A 26,567-nucleotide genomic window follows, 5' to 3' on the forward strand; every position below is an offset into this window, starting at 1 on the left:
TTTCCTTTATTGAAAAAAAATAAATATTTTCTTCTTTACTTCCTCTCCCTTAAACGCAAATGTAAGCCACTTTCCGCTCTCAGCGTAATGGCATGTAATAATGTCGGCACATATTTATCGGGTTTGGGCGCCCGTGCTCGCTGTGGCCCATAGAGTGTACTAATGTAACCATCTTTCGATTCTAGGCCATCTTCGGGGGCTAATATTTGGAAATTTCTAACAATCTTGGAGATGACTGTCTTCACTTCGAGCATGGCGAATTTTTGTCCAATACAGTTACGTTGGCCACCGCCAAATGGCACATATTCAAAGGGATTTTGTGTGGTCATACGTTGGTCGGCATCAAATCGTTGCGGATCGAAACGATATGGATCCGGATAGATGGCTTCGTTATAGTTCATTGCTATGACGAATATGAGCAGTGAGGTGTGGGCTGGTATGGTTTTGCCATCTGGAAGAGAGGGAGAAAGGGGGAGAGATATTTTTGAAATGAGAAGCAGTCCTGGGCAGAGAGTCGCATATTTATGTTCTCTTTTTTTGGTTACTCTCTGTTTACATTATTTTAATATTTAAAGCAGGGCCGGGCAGAGAGCCGTACATTTATGTTCTCTTTATTTCGTTGCTCTCTGATTACATTGTTGGTTAAATCAGTCGTATACACGACCTTCCCCCACTGGCTTCTCGGTTGAATTTTTATTTTCTTTCCCTGGCAGCTGTTGAAAAGGCCACAAGACGACATGTGAAAGAAATACAAGAATGGATGAATAATTTGGAGAAAATAGGGTGGGGAGCGAAAAATTATGGCAGAAGATATATAAAATGAGTCGAATAGGAGTTTGATTAAATCTGGGAAAATTAGTAGGGAAATATAAAATAATAAGCAACCGCAGACCAAACCAGTAAGGAAAAGTCAAAAGTTGAGCGGGACCGACTATATGATACCCTACACCACTATGGATATTTAGTAGAGCTCCCGTAACAAAAGAATTTATTTGAAGTAGATCATAACCCCTATCAACATTTGGTTTTAGAGCAGATATAATTTGGTTTCAGAGAGAACTAATAAATGGGAGGCATATCCAATTCTGAAACGATTTTCACTAAATTTAAATTAGAGTGTAGATATCACTTCGAGAAGGATTATATTAAAAACAAATGTATCCGAGCTGAGTTCCAGAAAATGGAGATATACGTCCAGAAATTCCTTCCATTTGGGTTGACATTGGTCTTGGCAAAATAAACCTGAAATCGGATCAAGGACATATATGGGAGCTATATCCAAACCTTAGCCGATCTCCATAAAATTTGGCAAAGGAATTTCCGAGCTCTATAAGATATCTGGTATCAAATATCATTGTTTTCGAATGCATATTACGAATGTGAGGGACTTTAAACCCCAAATCGGATAAAACATATACGTGGGAGCTATGGCTATATCTGAACCGATTTTCACCAAATTTGATGTACTTACTTCTACACTGAATTCGGTCGGATGTGCCAAAATACAGATAATTTGGACTGATATTGGCCATTTGGTGAACAATTAACCAGAAATCTGTTGAAGGCATGTATGGGAGCTAAGTCTAAATTTTGACCGATTATCTCGGATTTCTATCAAAGGCTGTAGCACCTATTAGGAACTTCGAATACCAAATTTGAAACAATTCCGGTTAATAATGTCGCTAAAATCATAAAAATAGAGAATATCGGGAGGTACCGTCATATGGGGGCTATACGAAGACGTGGACCTGCACAGACAATTTTTCGTCACAGGCTGTGATATCCATTACGAACTTCAAATACCAAATTTGAAACAATTCTGGTAGATAAAATCGCTAAAATCATCAAAATACCGAATATCGGGAGGTGCCTTGGTATGGGGGCTATAGGAAGACGTGGACCTGCACAGACAATTTTCTGTCATAGGCTGTAGTATTCATTAAGAACTTGAAATACCAAATTTGAAACAATTCCGGTGAATAAGGTCGCTTAAATCACCTAAATACCGAATATCGGGAGGTACCGTTATATGGGGGCTATACGAAGACGTGGACCTGTATAGACAATTTTCTGTCACAGGCTGTAGTGTCTATACGGAACTTCAAATACCAAATTTGAAACAATTCTGGCGAATAATGTCGCTAGAATCATCAAAATACCAAATATCGGGAGGTAACGTTATATGGGGACTACACGAAGGTGTGGACCTGCACAGACAATTTTCTGTCAGAGATTGTAGCACCTATTAAGAAATTTAAATACAAAATTTGAATCAATTTCGGTTAATAATGTCGCTAAAATCGTCCAAATATCGAATATCGGGAGGTACCGTTATATGGGGACTATACGAAGACGTGGACCTGCACAGACAATATTCTCTCTTATGCTATAGTATCCATTGCGAACTTGAAATACCAAATTTGAATCAAATCCGTTGAATAATGTCGCTAAAATCACCAAAATACCGAATATAGGGAGGTACCTATTTTATGGGGGCTATACCAAAATGTAGACCTACATGGCCCGTTTTTAATACCAAAATTCCTGCAGACATAATATATATTTGAGTTAATTTTTATCAATTTTGAGTTAATTTTTCATTTCGTGCGGAAGCTAGAGTGATTTCCAGAGACGGACGGACATCGCTAAATCGACATAGAATTTCATGCTGATCGAGAATATATATACCTTGTGGGATCTAAAATATATATTTCGAGGTGTTACAAACGGAATGACAAACTTAATATACCCTCCATACTATGGTGGAGGGTATAGAAATATATGTGTTTCATTAATTACATATCTCGCTTAACTTCTCTTGCGTAGCCCTGATTTAGAGTTTCGCTCTCTCTCTCTCTGTATCTTACTCATATTGTATTCCTTCTCGACATTTCTGCCAAAAAAGAGCACCGGTGGATATATCCGCATGGATTCCTTGATAACGCAATCCAAATATTTCATCTCATTTAAATCCTGCAGCGTGGCATTGCCTTTCAGATTTCCCGCCATTATTCGGCATTGTTCCTCCAAGACTTTTTGTTGTATGTCCACATGTCGTGAGAGCAAATATATGGCAAAGGTAATGGACGAGGTGGTTGTATCGTGACCCTATAACAGAGATTTTTTTCAAGGTCATATACGAAGGCCGCAAAAATATATCACAAACTAAAAGTAAAATAAATAATAAAAATATTTAAAAGAAAAGTAGCCGTTTTTTGTCGCATTTTTTGAACATTTAGATATATGTCTTTGGGTGGAAGGTACCAGAAGGAGAGGACCGATATCTACCATCTTCACAACAGATTTTGTGTTCGATGAAATATGGGGATGTGTAAAATTTTAAAAGAATCGGATGCTTTTTTCCCCATTTTATGAGGGTTGTAATTATTCAAAAATTTTGACCCGTTGTGAGGGAGGTACCAGAAGGAGTGGGCCGATATATTTCATCTTTACAACAGGTCTTGTGTTGCATGAAATATTCAGGTGTGTGAAATTTGAAAGTACTCGGATTATTATTTTGCATTTTATGAGGGTTATAATTATTCAAAATTTTGACCCCTTTGTGGGGAAGGTACCAGAAGGAGTGAACCGCTGTCTACTATATTTACACCAGATTTTGTGTCAATAGAAATATTGAGGTGTGTGAAATTTAAACACAGTCGGACTCTTATTTCAGGTTTTATAAGAGTTATAATTATTCAAAATTTTGACCCCTTTGTGAGGGAGGTACCAGAAGGAGTGGGCCGATATATTCCATCTTCACACCAGATATAGTGTTAGTGGAAGTATTGGAATGTGGACAATTTGAAGAGAATCGAATGTTTATTTCGCATTTTATGAGCATTTTAGTTATTCAAAATTTTGACACCTCTGTGGGGGAGGTACCAGAAGGAGTGGACCGATACCTACCATCTTTACACCAGCTCTTGTGTTGTATGAAATATTAAGATTTGCAAAATTTGAAAGTAATCGGATGCTTATATCATATTTTATGAGCATTTTAATTATTCAAAATTTTGACCCCTTTGTAGGGGAGGTACCAGAAGGAGTGGATCGATAATTACCACTTTTATACCAGATCTTGTGCTGATAGTAATATTAACATGGTCCAAGTTTGAATGGAATCGGATGAACATTTCGCATTTTATGAGCATTTTGATTATTCAAAATTTTGACCCCTTTGTGGGGGAGCTACCAGAGCGAGTGGACCGATACATTCCATCTTTACACCAGATCTTGTGTTGACACGAAAATTTTGTTGTACCGAGTTTGAATGGAATCGGGTGAAAATTTCGCGTTTTATGAATATTTTAGTTATTTAAAAATTTTGACCCCTTTGTGGGGGAGGTACCAGAAGGAGTGAACCCATATATTCCATATTCACACCTAAATTGGTGTTTGATGAAATATTAAGATATATGAAATTTAAAGACAGCCGAACTCTTATTTCGCATTCTATGAACATTTTGATTATTCAAAATGTTGGCCCGATTGTGGGGGAGGTACCAGAAAGAGAGAACCGATATATTCCATCTTCACACCAGATATAGTGTTAGTGGAAATATATCTGGTGTGAAGATGGAATTTGAAGAGAATCGAATGTTTATATCGCATTTTATGAGCATTTTAGTTATTCATAATTTTGACCCCTTTGTGGGGGAGGTACCAGAAGGAGTGGACCGATACCTACCATCTTTACACCAGATCTTGTATTCAAAGATTTATTTGGATTTGTGAAGCTTAGAAAGAATCAGATGCTTATATCGCATTTTAAGAGGGTTATAATTATTCAAAAATTTTGACCCGCTGTGGGGGAGCTACCAGAGCGAGTGGACCGATACATTCCATCTTTACACCAGATCTTGTGTTGACAGGAAAATTTGGTTGTGCCGAGTTTGAATGGAATCGGATGCTTCTTTCGCATATTATGAGCATTTTAGTTATTCGAAATTTTGACCCATTGTGGGGGAGGTACCCGAAGGAGTGGACCCATATATTCCATCTTCGCACCAGATCTTGTGTTGGAAGAAATATTATGATGTGCAAAATTTGAAGACAGTCGGGCTCTTAACTCGTTTTTTATAAAAGTTATAATTATTCCAAATTTTGACCCTTTGTGGGGGAGGTACTTGATGGACTGGGCCGATGTTGGCCATTTTTACACCCAGCCTATCACGGATATAAATATTCGGATTGGCAAAGTTGAAGAGCTGAAGCTAGTTTTGTAGCTGGCTGAGGATGAAGAGTGACTTAGTTCTTCTGATCTGGTAGATAGGTGGAGGATAAGGTGGGCAAACAGTGACATGGCAAGGGCAAGCTACGAATTTATTAATACCCTCTGTAGCCATATGGCTGAGGGTATAACAATTCCAGGGATGTAGGTTTTTTTAAATAATTTTTCAATGATCAAAATCTAGGAAAATCTGGGATTTTCAAAATTAATTTTTAAAGTGCGAAAAACTTAAAAAAATATTTCAATAATTATTTCAAAAATAATTTTCATAAAAAAATATTTCCAACCAAAAATTCTAATTCTTAAAAATATATTCTTTTCAATTTTTTAAAAATTTTCAAAATATTTTTTGTATTCAAGAATGTTTGAGCAAAAAAAAATCAAAAATTATCTCAAAGGGATATTTATAAAAAAATATCTTCATGGACCAGAGAACAAAAAAATCATAATTTTTTATAAAAATATTCTCTTCATGTTTTTTTTTAATTTTTCAAAATATTCTTTTCTATTTAAGAATGAAAATCTATGATTTTCAAAATTAATTAATTAAAACTAAAATAAAATATATTTAAATTTTTTTCTCAAAAAGGTTTTTCATAAAAAAATTATTTATAAGGATCAAGCAAAAATTCTAATTAAAAAAAATCTTCAATTTTTAAAAAAATTGTCAAAATACTTTTAGTTTTAAGAATCTTTGTGCCAAAAAAAATTTTAAAATTATCCCAAAAAGGATTTTTAAAAAAAAAAATATTTTCAAGGACCAAAAAACAAAAAATCAGTGTTTTATGAAATGTTTTTTTTTTTTTTTTTTTAATTTTTAAAAATATGTTTTTCTATTTAAGAATGAAAATCTATGATTTTCAAAATTATTTAATTAAACACTAAAAAAACCAAAAAATATATTTCTCAAAAATAAATATTCTCTTCGATTCTTTAAAAATTTTCAATAATCCCAAAAATTATTTTCATAAAAAAATATCTTCAAGGACCAAAAAACAAATCTTATTCTTCTAAAAATATTTTTTCCATTTTTTTTTTTAATTTTTCAAAATTATTTTTTCTATTTAACAATTGTTTTTATAAGATCCTCAACTTACAACTTCACAGCCAAGACAAAATCCGAATGGGGGTTATCCAAAGCGTTAATGCTCACACCCATGGCGGTTTCTAAAATATTTACAGGAAAATAAAAAATCCCAAAAAATATCTCTCCGTTTGAATAGCCTCTGACTCACCACATATCACATCCAAGGTCAAATTATTAACCACCTCCTGAAGATCAAAAATGTTGTCACCCCGAGAAATCTCCCTCAATTTCCCAATGAATTTCTCGGAATTCGTCTTCATTACATCCTGAATGCTATTCAGAATATTGAAATTAAAAGAGGGGGTAATCATTTTGCGATGCTTTTGCCATTTGGCGCCCGAGCTGGTGATCAAACCCTCACCCAACCAAGGGTGGAGGAGTTTATAGATGTCCGATTTGTTGACCAATGGGTTGGTGGATAAAATGAACTAAAAAAGGATATGAAAATTAACAATTTCTTCAAAAAAAAAAAAAAAAAATGTTAACGAAATTACCCACCTCCACATCCTTGGTATCCACGACCAAATACTGCAGATGATAACCCAACCAAATGCAGAGATTTCCAAAGTTGTATTTGTAAAATAAATCAAAGAGATAATTTGTGGTAACTGAAAGGGAAAAAAACAAGAATATCAGAATTAAATATTAACCTATAGACGGGTCACTTAAGGCATCAATTATTTAGTTAACAAGGCAATTTTGAAAAGTTAATATTAGTAATTATTTTTGCATCTTTGTAATGGCCTATTAGCCGACACACAATTATTGTAGCATTTTAATAACAATAATTTTTAAAAAATATATATAAAAATACATAAAATATATAAATATATAAGAAAAATATAAAAATACATAATAAATATAAGAATATAAAATTTATAAAAAATGTATAATATATAAATATTTAAGAATATAAGAAAATAAATAACAATATAAGAAAATATATAAAAAATATAAAAGTATATGAAATTAAACAAAATATAAAAATATATAAAATATATGAAATATCTAAAATAATTATATATATAAAATATTTAAAAAATATAAGAATATAAGAAAATATATAAAAGTATATGAAATTAAACAAAATATAAATATATATAAAATATATAAAAATATATGAAAATATATAAAATATATATAAATATATAAAATATTAAAAACTATATAAGAATATAAGAAAATATATAAAATATATAAAAGTATATGAAATTAAACAAAATATAAATATATATAAAATATATTAAAAATATAATATATAATAAAAATATAAGAAAATATATAAAATAAAAAATATATAAAAATATATGAATTTAAACAAACATAAAAATATATAAAATATATTAAAATATATACAAATATAAGAAAATATATAAAATAATAATATGAGAAAATGTCTAAAATATATGAAATATAAGAAAATATATGAAATATAAAATATATATAAATACATAAAATATTTAAAAATATATAAATATATAAGAAAATATGTAAAAATTTAAGAAAATGTCTAAAATATATTAGAATATAAGAAAATATATGAAATTAAAATATATATGATATTATATATAAATATATGAAATATAAAATTTATATAAATATATAAAATATTTAAAAATATAAAAAAATATGTGAAATTTAAAAATATATAAAAATATAAGATAATATATGAAAAAATATAAAATATAAGAAAATATATGAAATTAAAAATATATGATAATATATAGAAATATATGAAATATATATAAATATAAAAAATATTTAAAAATATATAAAAATATAAGAAAATATATAAAATATTTAATAATATAAGAAAATGTCTAAAATATATAAAATATAAGAATATATATAAAATACATGAAAATATATAAAATATAAGAAAATATATGAAATTAAAAAATATATGAAATATAAAATACACATAAATATATAAAATATTTAAAAATATATAAAAAATGTCTAACATATATAAAAATATATAAGATATAAGAATATATATAAAATATATGAAATTAAAAAATATATGATAATATATAAAAATATTTTAAATATAAAATATATATAAATATATAAAATATTTAAATATATAAGAAAATTAATAAAAATATAAGAAAATATATAAAACATTTAAAAATATAAGAAAATAAAAAACAAAAAATTGTATATTTTTTTAAACCACATTTTTTTTCAAAACACATATTTTTTTTAAAGATTTCATTTTTTTTTGAGGTTCAAACAATGGATTTTATCAAAATATTTCGTCAAGGAGAGAAATAAAGTTTTATTCAAATATTTTGCAAACGACGAAATAAAGGTAGATTTCTTTTAATATTTATTTTTTTTAATATTTATATTTTGTTTACTTGGCCATGCAAGATAAATCTACAAAAAAAAAAAAAAAAAAAAAAAAAACACCGACAAACTTCCAGCAGTTCCTGATATGGCAATATATTTAGCTTCAGTTGAGCTAATCCATCTTAACTCCAGCCCAATAAGCTTCCACATCTTCACATCAGATTTTGCGTTCGCAAAAATATTTGGATGTGTGAAATTTGAGGGGAGTTGGATGCTTATTGCGCTTTCTTTCTTGAACCCCATGTGGGGGATCTTTTTAACACAACTTTGAATCTTTGTGGGGGAGGTACCAGAAGGTATGGTCCGATCTTACATCTTTAAAATAGGTCTTGTGTTTAGGGAAATATTGAGATGTGCCAAGTCTGAACGGAATTTTTTCTTTATGATATCGCGAAAAACTGTAAAACTGCAAAGGGCGGAACAGGGCATATATGGATTTTTTTAAAAATATTTTTCACAAGGTCTTTCAAAAATATTATTATTTTTTGCAAAAAAAACGGTAATTTTCGATAATTCCTTTTTACCAGTTGGTTTCCGGCCCAATTGATGGAGATTGCCTAAAATTGGCAGGGTCGGTTCACCGGCCGTGTGTTTAACTTGTTTTCGTATCTTGGCAGTTTTTATTTCATTGTAGGCCAAAATGGCTAATAATGCCAACAATATCATTATATATAACATATTTTTCCACTTTCTATTGATTTATTTTCAAATTTATTTTTTATTTATTTATTTAATTTAAATATTTTTTGTTTTCAATTCAAAATCTCCTCCTTCACCACATGGTATCTTCTTATCACGGTTATATTAACTGAAATCTGTGCGTTTCGAAACATTTGTTTTTATATTAAATTATTGGAAAATAAAAGGGCGCTAAGGGGCGAGAAATTATCTGGTTCCTGTCACATTTTCACTGACCTAATTAGAATCGCAGCAAATTATCACAATTACCGATTATAAAATGTGTGTGTCTTATTTTTTTTTAATTGGCCATTTTAAATATTCTTAGGATTGGTAGAACGTAATTAAAATATTTAATTTTATATTAAAATACAATTTATTCATCAGAAACCAAAACCAGCCGAGGAGTATTGAGGTAGGACTGATATAATATTGGAACAATTTCCAATGACAATTTGGGAAAAACCCTGCAGGTTTCTATATATGGATTTTAATGTTGATATTAAAAAAAACCAAATAAAAAAGCCCGGCCCGGCCGAACTTTGAATAACCTACTCCATTCGGAAGGAATTTGAAACAGCTCAAATAAAAACCTTTATATGGGGGCTACACGAAGACGTGGTGCGGGATAAGTAATTTTCTGTCATGGGCTATAGTAACGATTCCGAACTTCAAATACGAAATTCGAAACAAGCCCTGTGAATAATGCCGCTAATATCATCAAAATACCGAATGGAGGGAGCTACCGTTGTATGGGGGCTATACGACAACGTCGATCTGCATAGACAATTTTCTGTCATAGATTGTAGTAAGAACCTCAAATACGAAATTTGAAACAATTCCGATGAATAATGTCCCTAAAATCATCAAAATACCGAATATCGGGAGGTACCGTTATATGGGAGCTCTACGAAGACGTTAAATTGTGCAGACAATTTTCTGGCATAAGCTGTGGTATCCATTACGACCTTCAAATACAAAATTTGAAATAATTCCGGTGAATTATGTCGCTTAAATCATCAAAATACCGAATATCCGGAGGTACCGTTATATGGGAGCTCTACGAAGACGTGGACCTGCATAGACAATTTTCTGTCTTAGGCTGAAGTATCCATTACGAACTTCAAATATCAAATTTGAAACAATTCCGGTGAATAATGTCCCTAAAATCATAAAAATACCGAATATCGGGAGGTACCGTTATATGGGAGCTCTACGAAGACGTGGACCTGTACAGACAATTTTCTGTCTTTGGCTGTAGTATCCATTTCGAACTTCAAATATCAAATTTGAAACAATTCCGGTGAATAATGTCCCTAAAATCATTAAAATACCGAATATCGGGAGGTACCGTCATATGGGGGCTTCACGAAGACGTGGATCTGCATAGACAAGTTTCTGTCATAGGCTGCAGTATCCATTACGAACCTCAAATTCGAAATTTGAAATAATTCCGGTGAATAATGTCGCTAAAATCACCAAAATACCGAATATCGGGAGGTACCCTTGTATGGGGGCTATACGACGACGTGGATCTGCACAGACAATTTTCTGTCTTTGGCTGAAGTATCCATTACGAACATAAAATACCAAATTTGAAACAATTCCGGTGAATAATGTCGCCAAAATCATAAAAATACCGAATATAGGGAGATACAGTTATATGAGTGTTATACGAAGGCGTGGACCAACACAGACAAGTTTCTGTCATAGGGTGTAGTATCCATTACGAACTTCAAATATCAAATTTGAAACAATTCTGGTGAAAAATGCCCCTAAAATCATAAAAATACCGAATATCGGGAGCTACCCTTATATGGGGGCGATAAGAAGACGTGGACCTGCACAGACAATTTTTTTGTCTTAGGCTGTAGTACCCATTACGAACTTCAAATACCAAATTTGAAACATTTCCGGTGAATAATGTCCCTAAAATCATCAAAATACCGAATATCGGAAATAACCGCTGTATGGGGGCTATACGAAGACGTGGACCAGCGCAGACAAGTTTCTGTCTTAGGTTGTAGTATCCATTACGAACTTGAAATATCAAATTTGAGACAATTCCGGTGAATAATGTCGCTAAAATCACCAAAATACCGAATATCGGGACATATGGGAGCTATACGAAGACGTGGACCTGCACAGACAATTTTCTGTCTTTGGCTGTAGTATCCATTTCGAACTTCAAATACCAAATTTTAAACAATTTCGGTGAATAATGTCGCTAAAATCATGAGAATACCGAATATCGGGAGCTACCGTTATATGTAGGCTATACGTGGACCTGCACAGACAATTTTCTGTCATAGGCTAAAGTATCCACTACGAACATCAAATACCAAAATTGAAAGAATTCCGGTGAAATATGTCACTCAACTCATAAAAATACCGAATATCGGGAGGTACCGTTATATGGGAGCTCTACGAAGACGTGGACCTGCACAGACAATCTCGTGTCATAGGCTGTAGCATCCATTACGAACATCAAATACCAAATGTGAAACAATTCTGGTGAAACATGTCCCTAAAATCATCAAAATACCGAATATCGGGAGATATACAATGTGCAAAAACTACGCTGGTATAAAATGTAAGAGAGAGAGAGAGAGAGAGATAGGGAGAAAAAGAGACTTCCCGTAATCTAACCCCAACACACCACATGTGGCAACGGAGAAATCCTATATGATTTAATCCTAATGACCTCAAAGGTCTGCTCACAACATATTCATATCTTCACACACTACAACAGATTACTCTTTAATGAAATTCTCTCTCTCTCTCTCTCTCACACACACACTCTTCTACACCAGGTAACACCGCTATTTCTATGTTCACTTATACGTGAGAAAAAAATTTTTTATCCAAATTTCCATATCGATGTTGTTGCGATTAAATATTTCCATTGAAACCCATTCGAAGCTGGCTCTGTTTTACGTTCTGAGGCGTATTTTTTTTGTAATAGAACTGAGTTCTCTGATATCGAATTTTTTCTTATCTCTAGATCTGAATGGCAATGCCATGCTGCTTTGGTGGCGGTTGTGGTCTTTACTATTGCCCATATCCAATCAACAAACCCTTCATGGCGATCGTCTACGAAAGCACTGCATTACCTTGAAACCGCTTTATCACCGCAACCAACAGGAAGAGATTAAATGGTCAATAATAAGGAAAATATCGAGACACAGCGTTAAGGAGAAAATCCTCATCAAAATCAACCTGAAGGTAATTTGCAGATTCGAAAAAAACGAATGAAAGAAATAATAAATTTTTATAAAATTAAGGCAGAGAGTTTTTTTACCCTCCACCATAGTATGTAGGGTATATATATTAAGTTTGTCATTCCATTTTTTATATACATTTTAGACCCCACAAAGTATATCTGTATATTCTTGATCAGCATAAAATTCTATGTCGATTAAGCGATGTCCGTTTATCCGTCTGTGGAAATCACTCTAGCTTCCGAACGAATTGAAGTAGGTTGATAAAATTTTACTCAAATGTATATTATGTCTGCAGGACTTTTGGTATTGAAAATGAGCCAGTTAGGTCCAGGTTTTGGTATAGCCCCCATATATCAGTACTTCCTTATATTCGGTATTTTGGTGATTTAAGTGACATTATTTACCGGAATTGTTTCAAATTTGGTATTTGAAGTTCCAAAGGGATACCACAGCCTAAGACAGGAAATTGACTGTGCAGGTCCACGTCTTCGTATAGCCCCATACAGGGGTATGTCCCGATATTCGGTATTTTGATGATTTTAGCGACATTATTCGCCGGAATTGTTTCAAATTTGGTATTTGAAGTTCGTAATGGGTACTACAGCCTTGGACAAAAAAATATCTGAGTAGGTCTACGTCTTCGTATAGCCCCCATATAACAATACCTCCGATATTCGGTATTTTGATGATTTTAGCGACATTATTCACCGGAATTGTTTCAAATTTGGTATTTGAAGTTCCAAAGGGATACTTTAGCTTAAGAAAGAAAATTGTCTGTGTAGGTCCACGTCTTCGTATAGCCCCCATATAGCGGTACCTTCCGATATTCGGTATTTTGATGATCTTAGCGATGTTTTTCATCGGAATTGTTTCAAATTTGGTATTTGAAGTTCGTAATGGATGCTACAGCCTAAGACAGAAAATTGTCTGTGCAGCTCCAGGTCTTCCTATAGCCCCCATATGACTTTACCTCCCGATATTCGGTATTTTGATATTTTTTAGCTACATTATTCACCGGAATTGTTTCAAATGTAGTATTTAAAGTTCGTAATGGATACCACAGCCTAAGACAAAAAATTGTCTGTGCAGCTCCAGGTCTTCCTATAGTCCCCATATGGCTGTACCTCCCGATATTCGGTATTTTGACGATTTTAGCGACATTATTCATCGGAATTGTTTCAAATTTGGTATTTGAAGTTCGTAATGGATACTTCAGCCTAAGAATGAAAATTGTCTGTGCAGGTCCACGTCTTCGTATAGCCCCCGTACAAGAGTATCTCCCGATATTCGGTATTTTGATGATTTTTGCGATATTTTTCACCGGAATTGTTTCAAATTTGGTATTTGAAGTTCGTAGTAGATACTACAGCCTAAGACAGAAAATTGTCTGTGCAGGTCTACGTCTTCGTATAGCCCCCATATGACTGTACCTCCCGATATTCGATATTTTGATGATTTTAGTGACATTTTTCACCGGAATTGTTTCAAATTTGGTACTTGAAGTTCCAAAGGGATACTACGCCTAAGACAGGAAATTGTCTATGCAGGTCCACATTTTATAACTCCCATGGTACCTCCTTATATTCGGAATTTTGATGATTTTAGCTACATTATAAACAGATTTTTTTCAAGTTTCGCTTTTGAATAGCTAATGGCAAAAGTTGCCTATGCAGGTCCACGTCCTCGTATAGACCCCAATATAACGGCTATAATCGGCATTTTTAAGATTTTATCAGAATTTTTAACGGATTTAATTTTTTTTTTTTTTTGAAAATTTCCAAATTCGTTCCAAATGGTGGAGGGTATTCAAAGTTCGGCCCGGCCGCCGAACTGCTTTTTAACTGTTTTTTCTTCAAGCGGTCCGACAAATCCCAATCCAAATATTGTAAATTTTTAATTAAAGATTAAAATTGGAGAATTTCATAATGACCAACTAATCCGTGGGATAATATTAAACTGTGAAACATTACTTTGGCATAGGTCAGGATTGCCCACAAACAGGTGACTAATTTTTATAGTTTTTTTTTTTTTTTTAATTTTCAACAATTGTTTTTTGTTATTTATAGCCCCCCAGATTACCTCAGCCCTCAAGTGCAGCGACACAATGTTCCCACATATGGCAGCACAAATTTCTACCTTTAAGTTCCTCCAAACGGCACGTAATCAATGAGTCCCCCAAAATAGAACCAGCAGCTATCATCTGAAACATACGATCGATAACAGGCTGTGAAAATACTCGTCAAAGACTTTGAACTCTAGCGGTGATTAGGATGGCTGGATACTTCAGAGTGAAGTCAACCAAATGGTTGATTGACTGGCCCGGTCCGGTCGATTGATTATCAAAACAAACAAACAAACAAACTTTGCAGCCTAAGTTAGGGCAACCGTAAATGAGTCAATTATGGCCACTCGACTATCATGAAATTCTACTAAGCATAATCGAATAATTGAACGATATTATCTCGAAAATAATATTCTGAAATATGAATAAAAAAATCGAAAAAACATATAAGGGGGCAACCAGATAAGCTTTATTGGAGGTTATTATCAGAGAACTCTTTTGGGCCACGTCAAAAATTGAGGCGAAAGGGGAATATTTTCTATTCCCAGTTCGGAATAGAGCTCGTTGACGAGTACATTAACGGTCAGTATATTTTTTGAACGCTACGTGATCGGTGCTAAATTTTGGGAAATTAATTCAAGGGAAGCGAAAAATCTGAATTTTTTTAAAAAATGGAAATGTTTGTATTGGCCCTGGCCATTGTGATCTGCACAGTGCTGTTCTTCAAGGGCATAAAGATTTTCAATTATATTGATCATGTTGCTGGGATAATGGAAATGATACCCGGTCCCACACCCTATCCATTTGTGGGTAATCTATTTCAATTTGGTTTGAAACCGGATGGTGAGTAAATCTCTGAACTTCTCAAAGGATTAAAACAAAAAAAAAAATAGAAAAAAAATATTTATCCTCGAAAAACAAGCCAGAGTTCGGTAAATGAGACCACTTTTTATGCCGAAGAAAAATCAATGCCCTCGAAACAAAAACTTATTTCATAGGGTTAAATTATTTGCTGCAGAAAAAAACAAACAGGCCTTCAGACGTGGATTTTTTATAGAATTTTAGAGGACCTCTGAAAGACCTTCAGACGTGAATTTTTTTTAAAAAAATTTAAAAACCTCTAAAAGGCCTTCAAACGTGGATTTTTTAAAGATTTTTCAAAGACCTCTGAAAGGCCTTCAAACGCGGATTTTTAAAAAAAAAATTAGAGAACCTCAGAAAATAATTTTAGAACACCTTTAAAAGGTCTTCAAACTTGGATTTTTTAAGGAATTTTAGAGGACCTCAGAAAAGAATTTTAGAGGACCTCTGAAAGGCCTTCAGACGTGGATTTTTTAAAGAATTTTAGAGGACCTCTGAAAGGCCTTCAGACGTGGATTTTTTAAAGAATTTTAGAGGACCTCTGAAAGGCCTTCAGACGTGGATTTTTTAAAGAATTTTAGAGGACCTCTGAAAGGCCTTCATACGTGGATTTTTTAAAGAATTTTAGAGGACCTCTGAAAGGCTTTCAGACGTGGATTTTTTAAAGAATTATAGAGGACCTTTGAAAGGCCTTCAGACGTGGATTTTTAAAGAATTTTAGAGGACCTCTAAAAGGCATTCAATCTAGGATTTTGTAAAGAACTTTAGAGGACCTCTGAAAGGCCTTCAAATGTGGATTTTTTAAAGAATTTTAAAAACCTCTGAAAGACCTTCAAATGTGGATTTTTAAAGAAGTTTAGACGATCTCTAAAAGGCCTTCAGACGTGGATTTTTTAAAGAATTTTAGAGGACCTCTGAAAGGCCTTCAGACGTGGGTTTTTTTTTAAATTTAGAGGACCTCTGAAAGGCCTTCAGATGTGGATTTTTTAAAGAATTTTAGGGGACCTCTAAAAGGCCTTCAGACCTGGATTTTTTAAAGAATTTAAGAGGACCTCTAAAAGACCTTCAGACGTGTTATTTTTTAAAGAATTTTAGAGGATCTCTAAAAGGCCTTCAGACGTGGATTTTTTAAAGAATTTTTGAGGATCTCTGAAAGGCCTTCAGACGTGGATTTTTTTTAAAGAATTTTAGAGGACCTCTGAAAGGCTTTCAGACGTGGTTTTTTTAAAGAATTTTAGAGGACCTCTGAAAGGCCTTAAGAGGACCTCTGAAAAGCCTTCAGACGTGGATTTTTTAAAGAATTTTAGAGGACCTCTTAAAGGCCTTCAGACGTGCATTTTTAAAGAATTTTAGAGGACCTCTGAAATACCTTCAGACGTGGATTTTAGAATTTTAGAGGACCTCTGAAAGACCTTCAGACGTGGATTTTAGAATTTTAGAGGTCCTCTGAAAGGCTTTCAAACGTGGATTTTTTTATAGAATCTTAGAGGACCTCTGAAAGGCCTTCAGAATTGAATTTTATAGAGAATTTGGAAGACCTTCAAGTGCCGATTTTTTAAAATATTTTAGGAGACCTTCAAACGTGGTTTTTTTAAATTATTTAAAAAGACCTTCAAACGCGGATTTTTGAAGAATTTTAGAAGACCTCTGAAAGGCTTTCAAACGTAAAATTTTCAAAACTTGCATTTTTCAAAGAATTTGGAGGCCTTCAAACGTGGATTTTTCAAAGAATTTTAGGGCTCTGGACTTTTGTAACTCCTCCACGATCCCGGCGCCCTCTGCCTCCGAACTTGAGATGTCCTAGATCTGATCTTGAGATGTCCTAAATCTGGAAACATAATTGTATGATAATTTACAATTTTCATCCCTTATCTGGAGTGGCGCCCAACAGAAGGCTGTCATATACCAAACATTTTCTAATGTCTTAAATAATTTAAATAATTTCCATGCTTCCCCCTCTCACCCCCAAAAATATTTCCCAGTTCGCACACACACATACTCCCTTTAGCACCTGAATATTCACATAAAATTCCCGCTTTATCGTCGAACATTTTTGCGATAACTTTCAACCGAAACAATTTGTTGACAATTAACAAACAAATTAGATTATGTCAAAGGCATGGGCGGGCATGGGAGGCATGGTTGCTGAACATTAACCGGTAATTAAAAATGTATGCTAATAAAATGGGAGTGTGTGTGTGGCAAAAACACACACACACACATTTGTGATACAAAAGTTCTACTTTCCGCTTTTATTGAGCGCAACCATAACAAAGATAAAAGAATTTACCGCCCCAAAGACCAGGAGTAGGTCTCCCCTGGCGGCTGCTATCAAAATCGTTTATTTAATCTCTTCTACTTTCATTTGTCTCACATGTATCCCCCCATCTCTTTCTCTCTTTCAGAATATCCCAAGAAAATTTTACAATATTGCCGGAAATATGATTTTCAAGGCTTCCGTTCATTGGTTTTCTTTCAATATCATGTCATGTTAAGTGACCCAGCAGAAATTCAGGTAAACACACACATATACATATGCATATGATTTTCACACACACATGAAACATTATGTTTCTCCTGCCCTCGTTTCACAACAAATAATCCTTTCGTTATTTTCTCTCATATTTACAGAACATGCTTTCCAGTTCATCTTTGCTCTACAAAGAACATTTGTATTCATTCTTGCGTCCATGGCTGGGTGATGGTCTCCTAACGAGCTCCGGTGCCAGATGGCTTAAGCATCAAAAGCTGTATATGCCCGCCTTTGACAACAAAGCCGTGGAGGGCTATATGCAGGTGGTGAATAGGACAGGTAAAAAATTCACCCAGAAATTGCAGCAACATGCCGACGATGGGGAGGTCTTCGATATTCAGGAGATTGTGAGGAAATGCACGCTGGATATTGTGTGTGGTAAGTAAGGAGCTCAGTTTTTTTTCCAGGAAAACGTGTAATTTTAAGGAATTCTTGAGAAACTCGTAAAGACCCTATGACGTGGATTTAAAAAAAATTGGAGGCCTTCAAACGTGGATTCTTTAAACAATTTTTGAGGACCTTTCAAAGGTCCTAAAACGTGGATTTTCTAAAGAATTTTTAAAGACCCCTATAAGGCCCTAAGACGTAGATTTTCTAAAGAATTTTTAAGGACCTCTATAAGGCCCTAAGATTTGGATCTGTTTAAGAATTTTTGTGAATCTCTGAAAGGTCCTAAGACGTAGATTTTCTAAAGAATTTTTAAGGACCTCTATAAGGCCCTAAGACGTGGATTTTCTAAAGAATTTTTAAGGACCCTATAAGGCCCTAAGATTTGGATCTTTTTAAGAATTTTTGTGAACCTCTGAAAAGTCCTAAAACGTGGATTTTTAAAGATTTTTTAGAAGACTTCTGAAAAGCGCTACGAAGTGGCATTTTTAAAGAATTGTTGGGGACCTATAAATGGCGCTATAATGTGAATTTTTTAAAATAATTATTGGAGGACCTATGAAAGCCCCTACGACACGGATTTTTAAAGAACTATAAAAGCCCCTACGACACGGTTTTTTAAAGATTTTTCGAGGACCATTAACATTTTTGAGGAACTTTAAAGAATTTTTGGGGATTCCTAAAGGCCTCATGACGTGATTTTTTTAATAATTTCTCAGGGACCTGGAAATGCCATAAGACGTGGATTTTTTAAACAATTTTCGAGGACCTCAGAAAGGTCCTAAGACGTGGATTTTTTTAACGATTTTCGAGAACCTCGGAAAGGTCCTAAAACGTGGATTTTTTAAGAATTTTTGAAGACCTTTAAGCATTTTTTAAAAAAATTTTGAGGACCTCGAGAAGACCCAAGCGGTGAATTTTTTAAGGAATTTTTGAGGACCTACAAAAAGCCCTAAAATTTCAATTTTTTAAATAACTTTTTAGGACCTCTAAAAGACCCTAAAGAATTTTTGAGGACCTGTTAAAACCCTATGACGATCATTTTTTAAAAGAATTTTTGAGGACCTCTGAAAGGCCCTAAGACGTGGATTTTTTAAACAATTTTTGAGGACCTCTGAAATGTCCTAAGACGTGGATTTTTTAACAAATTTTTGAGAACCTTTGGAAGGCCATAAGACGTGGATTTTTTAAAGAATTTTTGAGGACTTCTGAAAGGCTCTAAGACGTGGATGTTGTAAAGAATTTTTGAGGACCTTTGAAAGGCTCTAAGACGTGGATTTTTTGAAGAATTTTTGAGGACCTTTGGAAGGCTCTAAGACGTGGATTTTTTGAAGAATTTTTGATGAGTCCTATAGTCCTCATGACGTGATTTTTTAATTATATTTCAGGGACCTGGAAAGGTCCTAAGTCGAGGACTTTTTAAAGAATTTTTGATTATCTCTAAAAGGTCCTAAGACGTGGATTTTTTAAAGAATTTTGATGACCTTCAAAAGATCCTAAGACGTGGATTTTTAAAGAATTTTTTGTGACCTTCAAAAGATCCTAAGGCGTGGATTTTTTGAAGAATTTTTGGTGACCTTCAAAAGATCCTAAGACGTGGATTTTTTAAAGAATTTTTGATGACCTTCAAAAAATCCTAAGACGTGGATTTTTTTAAAGAATTTTTGATGACCTTCAAAAGATCCTCAGACGTGGATTTTTTAAACATTTTTTGAGGACCTCTGAAAGGTCCTAAGACGTGGATTTTTTTAAAGAATTTTTGAGGACCTCTGAAAGGCTCTAAGACATGGATTTTTTAAAGAAATTTTGAGGACCTCAGATAGACCCTAAGACGTGGATTTTTTAAAGAATTTTTGAGGACCTCTGAAAGGCTCTAAGACGTGGATTTTTTAAAGAATTTTGAGGACCTCTGAAAGGCTCTAAGACGTGGATTTATAAAGAATTTTTGAGAACTTCTGAAAGGCTCTGAGGCGGGGATTTTTTAAAGAATTTTTGAGGACTTCTGAAAGGCTCTGAGACGTGGATTTTTTAAAGAATTTTTGAGGACCTCTGAAAGGCTCTAAGACGTGGATTTTTTAAAGAATTTTGAGGACCTCTGAAAGGCTCTAAGACGTGGATTTATAAAGAATTTTTGAGAACTTCTGAAAGGCTCTGAGGCGTGGATTTTTTAAAGAATTTTTGAGGACTTCTGAAAGGCTCTGAGACGTGGATTTTTTAAAGAATTTTTGCGGTCTCTGAATAGTCCTAAGATGTGGATTTTCTATAGAATTTTTGAGGACCTCTGACGTGAATATTCTATAGAAATTTTGAGGACCTTTAAAAAAGGACCCCTGATGTGGAGTATAAGAGAATATTTTTAGATTTAAGATTTAGATTTTTTTAAGTATTTTTGGAAGTCCCTTAAAAGGCTCTATAAAGGTCAAACACTCTGGGGTTTTAAAAACAGTTTTAGAGTGTCCTTTAAATCCTTTCTCCAGATTTTTTTGAAGGGTCTAAACGTTGATTGTGTGAAGAGATTTTGCGTTGTCCTTAAAGGTCCTTTAACGTTAACCCTGTGAAGAACTTTTGGCGTGTCCTTAAAGGTCCTTTAACGTCGATTTTTTGAAGAATTCTTGGGGCTTCTTGAGGGACTTCTATACGGAATTTTTACAGAAGCGACTAAGCGATTTTTAAAGGCCCCTTAAATCGGATTTTTTGCAGAATTTTAGGGGTGTCCTTAAAGGTCCTTCAACATGGATTTTTTTAAGAATTTTTTGCGCCTCTTGAGAGCCTGCATTGCGAGTTCTTGACGTCATTTTCAAACGGACTTTAAAGACGCTACAATGTGGATTTTGTGAAAAAAATTTAGAATGTCCTTGAAGGTCCTTTGACATGGATTTCGTACAAAAATTTGTTCCGCTTTTTTGAGAACCTAAAGAGTGGCGTTTTTAAAATCATTTAACGTGGATTTTGAGATGAACTTTTGGCATGTCATTTAAGGTCCTTCGACGTAGATTTTATAGAGAATTTTTGGGGCCTTTTAAGGGTCTTCTATGTGGACTTTTATGGAGTTTTTTTGGCGACTTTTAAGGACCCCAGAAATTGGAAATCTTTGCTGAATTCTTAGGATGTCCTTAAAGGTCCTTTTACGTGTTTTTTAAGAATTTTTTTGGCGCTTCTTGAGGGCCTAAACTCTGAATTTTACATAATTTTTAAAGGGATTTTAAAGGTTCTGAAGTTTCGTTAAAAAAAAAAAATTAGGATGCCCTTGAAGGTCCTTTAACGTGGATTTGTAGCGCTTTTTAATGACCTACTGTGAGGATTTTTACCAAATTTTTAGGGTACCATGAAAGTCTTTCAACGTCGATTTGTAGCGAATTTTTGGAGCTTTAAGAGGGCCCTCTATGTGGCCTTTTTCAGAGAAGTTTTAGGATGTCCTTGAAGGTCGTTCGACAAAAACCTTGAATGTTTTTCAGTTTTTTTGAAGAATATTTAATGTATCCTTAAAGGACATTCGAAGTGAACTTTTAAAAAAAATGCGAGTGATTCTTAAAGGGATTTTTAAAGAGTTTTTTGGATGTCCTTGGGAATTCTTGAATGCGAATTTCATAAAGATTTTTCAGCTTTTCCTGAGGGCTTATAATGTGGATTTTTTACAGATTTTGTAGAATTTAGTATTCAAGGATTTTTGATGTGTCCTTTTTAAAAAATTTTTTCTTGGTTCTCAAAGGTTCCTCAAGTGAATTTCTCAAATAGATTTTTACAGCCCTAAATCGGAAAATTATTGAAGATATTTAGTTTGTCCTTAAAGGTCCTTAGGCGAACACTTCATTTTTTTTGGTCTCTAGATTCTTAAAGATATATTGAAGTTCCCGTTCAGTTTTTAAGGATTTTTAATGTGTCCTCTTTTAAAGAAAATTCTTTTGGGTTCTGAAAGGTCCCTCAAATTAATTTTTCAATTAGATTTTTTACAGATTTTGTAGAACACCTAAATGGGAGAATTACTGACGAGTTTTAGGGTGTCATGTAAGGTCCTTAGGCGAACATTTTATAATTTTTTTGAGTCTTTGGATTCTTAAAGAAATATTCCGTTCCGTTTAGTTTTCAAGGATTTTTAGTGTGTCCTCTTTGAAGATTTTTTTTTTTGGCTCTCAAAGGTCCCTCAATTTATTTTTTCAAAAAGATTTTTTACAGAATTTGTAAAATACCTTAACGGCCCAATATCGGGAAATTATTGTAGATTTTTAGGATGTCCTTAAAGGTCCTTAGACGAACATTTTATAACTTTTTTTAGGTTTCTGGATTCTTAAAGAAATGTTGGAGGTTCCGCTTAGTTTTACAGGATTTTTAATGTGCCCTTTTTAAAGATTTTTTTCATGGTTCTCAAAGGTCCTTCAAGTGAATTTTTGATTTTTTACAGAATTTGTAGAATACCTTAACGATCCTAAATGGGGGAATTATTAGGTGTCCTTAAAGGGCCTTAGACGAACAATTTATATTTTTTGGAGTATCTGGATTTTTAAAGAAGTATTGCAAGTTCCGTTTAATTGTAAAGGATTTTAAATGTGTCCTTTTTAAAGTTTTTTTTGACTCTCAGAGGTCCTTCAAGTGAATTTTTCAAATAGATTTTTTACAGAATTTGTAAAATATCTTAACGGCCCTATATCGGGAATTTATTGAAGAAAGGAACTTAGACGAACACTTTATAGTTTTTTGGGTATTTGGATTTTTAAAGATGTAATGCAGGTTCCGTTTAGTTTTAAAGTATTTGGAATGTGTTCTTTTTCAATATTTTTTTTTTTGGGTTTCAAATGTCTTTCAAGTGATTTTTTCAAATAGATTTTTTACAGAATTAGTAGAATACCGTAAAAGCCCTAAATGGGGGGAATTATTAGGTGTCCTTTAGAGGTCTTACACGAACAAATTATTTTTTTTGGGGTATCTGTTTAATTGTAAAGGATTTTAAATGTGTCCTTTTTTTAAGTTTTTTTTTTACTCTCAGAGGTCCTTCAAGTGAATTTTTCAAATTGAGTTTAGTGGGCCCTTCAAGGTCCTTCAACGTCATTTTTTTATAATTTTTCAATAGCTTCTTAAGCGTCTAGCAATTGATTGATTTTTCTAGAATTTTTTCCATTATCCTTATATCCTTTTTTTATAAAAATGATATCCTTTTCTTACAGAAAATGCCACCGGCGTGCCCAGCAACTCCTTGGATGACCAGCCATCAAACATGCATGCCGCCATTGCTGAGTAAGTTAAACATCCTTTGAAATAAGGATTTATTTTGTTGTGTTTATTTTTCGGTATCCTTGAAATATTCCCTTTCATTTTTTTTTTCTTTCATATCGGAATATTCATTGATGCTGGTTGTTAATTTCTGTCTTTTGTCTGAACTACAGCTTGTGTGATGTCATACAGGAGCGTACCTTCAGCATTGTCAAGCGGTTTGACACCCTGTTCTATTTGACACCCTACTATGGCAAACAGCGTAGGGCCTTGAGGGCGCTGAAAACGGAAATGAATCGGGTGAGTTATGGGGGAAGGGGGGTCAAAATTTTGGTAGGGACAAATTTTCAGAAATTAAAAAAAAATAAATTTTTGGATTTTTTTTCGGAGAATGAAGTGTCCCTTTTTGAGTCCTCCAAGTCCTGTCCTGCCCTACTATTTTTTCATTATCCTTTTTTTCTCATTCTTCCCTTTGTTTGTTTTGTTTTCCTCTACAGATTGTCGAACAACGGCGAGCCCAACTAAAGGCCGATGGCAATGCCAAGCCTGCCGATAAGGACGAATTAAAACCATTTTTAAATGTCCTTCTGAATGCCAAATTGGATGGCAGAGAATTAAAATTCCGTGAAATATTTGAAGAGCTGTCCACATTCATATTTGCCGTAAGTAGTTTCGCATTTCATCTCTGGCATCCTGGCATTTCGTTTTACTTTTCTCTTACGAACAGGGTCATGACCCTACGGCGGCTGCAATGTCCTTCACCCTGTACACCCTCTCCCGTCATCCGGCCATACAGCAGAAAGTCTACGAGGAACAACAGAAAATTTTCGCCGGACAACAGGGACAAGAATTCAAAGAGGCTGTGGCCAAAATTGAAGATCTGAATAAGATGTCGTATCTGGAGATGGTGTTGAGAGAGACATTGCGTCTGTATCCTTCGGTGCCATTGATTGCCAGAACCAATCGCAAGGCAATCGATATAAGTAAGTTAGAGGGGTAGGATATTTTCTTTGTTTGGTGTGGAATAAATTTTGGGATTTTTATTCCTCTTAGATGGCACCAAGATTGCCCGCCGTACCACGGTCATCATGTGCCTCATAGCCATGGGCTATAATGAGAAATATTTCGATAACCCCTGTGAATTCCGCCCAGAACGTTTTGCCAATGCCAGCGATAGGGAAAATAAAGGTATTGAGGCCTTCAAGAGTGTACCCTTCAGTGCTGGACCCAGGAAGTGTATAGGTAAGCAGGAATACCCATTTTCAGGACTCTTTCGCTGCAGGATATAAATTTGTACAGGACATTTTTAGTTAACCCAAATCCAAACGGAGGAGGTTAGGAGGAAGACCCAGAATTTACCACAAATTCTTGGTCTGCCTCCTAAATTTTTATTTTAATGTTCTTCCAATGCCTAGCAACAGGACGAAATAATATCCAGGCAAGGATATAAATTTGTCCAGGACAGTTTTTAGTTAACCCAAATCCAAACGAAGAAGGTTAGGAGGAAGACCAAGAATTTACCACAAATTCATGATCTGCCTCCTAATGTTTTATTTTAATTTTCTTCCAATGCCTAGCAACAGGACGAAATAGTATCCAGGCATTCTTCACACTTCCCAGGACCTGTTCCAGGTTTTGGGAATTTTTTTGGCTACCTTAAATTTTTTTTTAAATTTTCCTCCAATACTTAGTCCTTATTTTTATCTCATTCCCCTTTCCTCCCTCTCTCCCTCTCTCTTCCAGCCGAAAGATTTGCCACTTTGGAACTGAAATCCTTGCTCTCTCAGGTGATCAGAAACTATGAAATCCTACCAGCCAAGGATGGCTTAACGGCTGGCATCAATGACCACTCCCGCAAGGGTTGTGTACCGGAAAGTGATTACGATCCCATATTGAATATTAGAGTTACTCTGAAATCTGAAAATGGTATTTTGGTGAGATTGAAGAAGAGAAATTAGAATCCAAAAAAATGTGAAAAAAAAGATTTAATTTTATTAAATTATATAAATTAAAATTAATTAAAAACAATTAATGAACAAATAAATTTAATTTAAAAAAATCAAAGCAAAGGACTTTTAAATGAAAAAATTTTTTTTTGGATTTTTTCAAGGACATCAAGGATTTTCATAAATGTGGATTATTAAAAATAAATTCTTTAAGGACTTTCATAGACGTTGTCTTAAAAAAATCACATTTCAAGGACTTTCAGATTTGTGGATTTTTTAAAAGAAAAATGTTGAAGGACGTGGACTCCTAAGAAAAATATTTTCCAAAGACTTTCAAAAGAATGGGTTTTTGAAACATATTTTTTCAAGGACTTTTTAAAAAATCAAGACAAAATATTTTTTAATGAAAAAAATGATTTTTTTTGGATTTTATCAAGGATTTCAAGGATTTTCATAAATGTAGATTATTAAAAATAAATTCTCTAAGGACTTTTATACACGTTACCTTAAAAATTGACATTTCAAAGACTTTCAGATATGTGGATTTTTTAAAAGAAAAATGTTCAAGGACATGGACTCCTAAGAAAAATATTTTCCAAGGACTTTCAAAAGAATGGTGTTTTGAAACATATTTTTTCAAGGACTTTCAATTAAAAACTTAGGATAAAAATAGGGGTTTAAAAAATCAAGACAAAGGACTTTTTAATGAAAAAAAAGGATTTTTTTGGATTTTTTCAAGGATTTCAAAGATTTTCAAAAATGTGGGTTATTAAAAATAAATGCTCTAAGGACTTTCATACACGTTGACTTAAAAAAGTGACATTTCAAGGACTTTCATATGTGTGGATTTTTTAAAAGAAAAATGTTCAAGGACATGGACTCCTAAGAAAAATATTTTCCAAGGACTTTCAAAAGAATGGGTTTTTGAAACATATTTTTTCAAGGGGTTTAAAAAATCAAGACAAAGGACTTTTTAATGAAAAAAAAGGATTTTTT

General features: G+C 33.6%; 3 protein-coding genes across 3 annotated transcripts; 1 reads left to right on the plus strand and 2 right to left on the minus strand.

Annotated features, from left to right (window-relative positions):
• On the minus strand, positions 1-3,140 carry LOC131800951 (cytochrome P450 4e2-like). The gene is made up of 2 exons (XM_059118829.1): positions 2,868-3,140; positions 1-451 (listed from the first exon to the last, which is right to left on the minus strand). Exons 1-2 carry the CDS (start codon positions 3,007-3,009, stop codon positions 36-38), a joined length of 558 nt encoding a protein of 185 aa, XP_058974812.1. The 5' UTR covers positions 3,010-3,140; the 3' UTR covers positions 1-35.
• A 3,158-nt stretch (positions 3,141-6,298) lies between these two features.
• Positions 6,299-9,349, minus strand: LOC131800950 (cytochrome P450 4e2-like). The gene is made up of 4 exons (XM_059118828.1): positions 9,200-9,349; positions 6,819-6,928; positions 6,469-6,748; positions 6,299-6,400 (listed from the first exon to the last, which is right to left on the minus strand). The coding sequence occupies exons 1-4, from the start codon at positions 9,339-9,341 to the stop codon at positions 6,327-6,329; spliced, it is 606 nt and encodes a 201-aa protein (XP_058974811.1). The 5' UTR covers positions 9,342-9,349; the 3' UTR covers positions 6,299-6,326.
• A 5,922-nt stretch (positions 9,350-15,271) lies between these two features.
• Positions 15,272-25,601, plus strand: LOC101897760 (probable cytochrome P450 4ad1). Its single transcript, XM_005186278.4, has 9 exons — positions 15,272-15,482; positions 17,906-18,015; positions 18,132-18,411; positions 23,580-23,649; positions 23,799-23,925; positions 24,123-24,287; positions 24,353-24,608; positions 24,679-24,867; positions 25,369-25,601. The coding sequence occupies exons 1-9, from the start codon at positions 15,311-15,313 to the stop codon at positions 25,581-25,583; spliced, it is 1,584 nt and encodes a 527-aa protein (XP_005186335.2). The 5' UTR covers positions 15,272-15,310; the 3' UTR covers positions 25,584-25,601.
• Positions 25,602-26,567: the final 966 nt, after the last annotated feature.

The sequence above is a fragment of the Musca domestica genome, unplaced genomic scaffold (genome assembly GCF_030504385.1).
Source record: "Musca domestica strain aabys unplaced genomic scaffold, Musca_domestica.polishedcontigs.V.1.1 133, whole genome shotgun sequence".
In the NCBI taxonomy this organism is placed as follows: Eukaryota; Metazoa; Arthropoda; class Insecta; order Diptera; family Muscidae; genus Musca; species Musca domestica.

Coding starts and splice junctions, on each gene's coding strand:
- LOC131800951 (XM_059118829.1), bottom strand. CDS start 3,009: ATGGCGGGAAATCTGAAAGGCAATGCCACGCTGCAGGATTTAAATGAG. Junction 452..2,867: donor CGAGAAGGAATACAATATGA/GTAAGATACAGA, acceptor CCTCTCTTCCAG/ATGGCAAAACCATACCAGCC.
- LOC131800950 (XM_059118828.1), bottom strand. CDS start 9,341: ATGATATTGTTGGCATTATTAGCCATTTTGGCCTACAATGAAATAAAA. Junction 6,749..6,818: donor TGGATACCAAGGATGTGGAG/GTGGGTAATTTC, acceptor ATCCTTTTTTAG/TTCATTTTATCCACCAACCC. Junction 6,401..6,468: donor GACCTTGGATGTGATATGTG/GTGAGTCAGAGG, acceptor TAAATATTTTAG/AAACCGCCATGGGTGTGAGC.
- LOC101897760 (XM_005186278.4), top strand. CDS start 15,311: ATGGAAATGTTTGTATTGGCCCTGGCCATTGTGATCTGCACAGTGCTG. Junction 24,288..24,352: donor TGTCCACATTCATATTTGCC/GTAAGTAGTTTC, acceptor TCTTACGAACAG/GGTCATGACCCTACGGCGGC. Junction 24,868..25,368: donor TGGACCCAGGAAGTGTATAG/GTAAGCAGGAAT, acceptor TCTCTCTTCCAG/CCGAAAGATTTGCCACTTTG.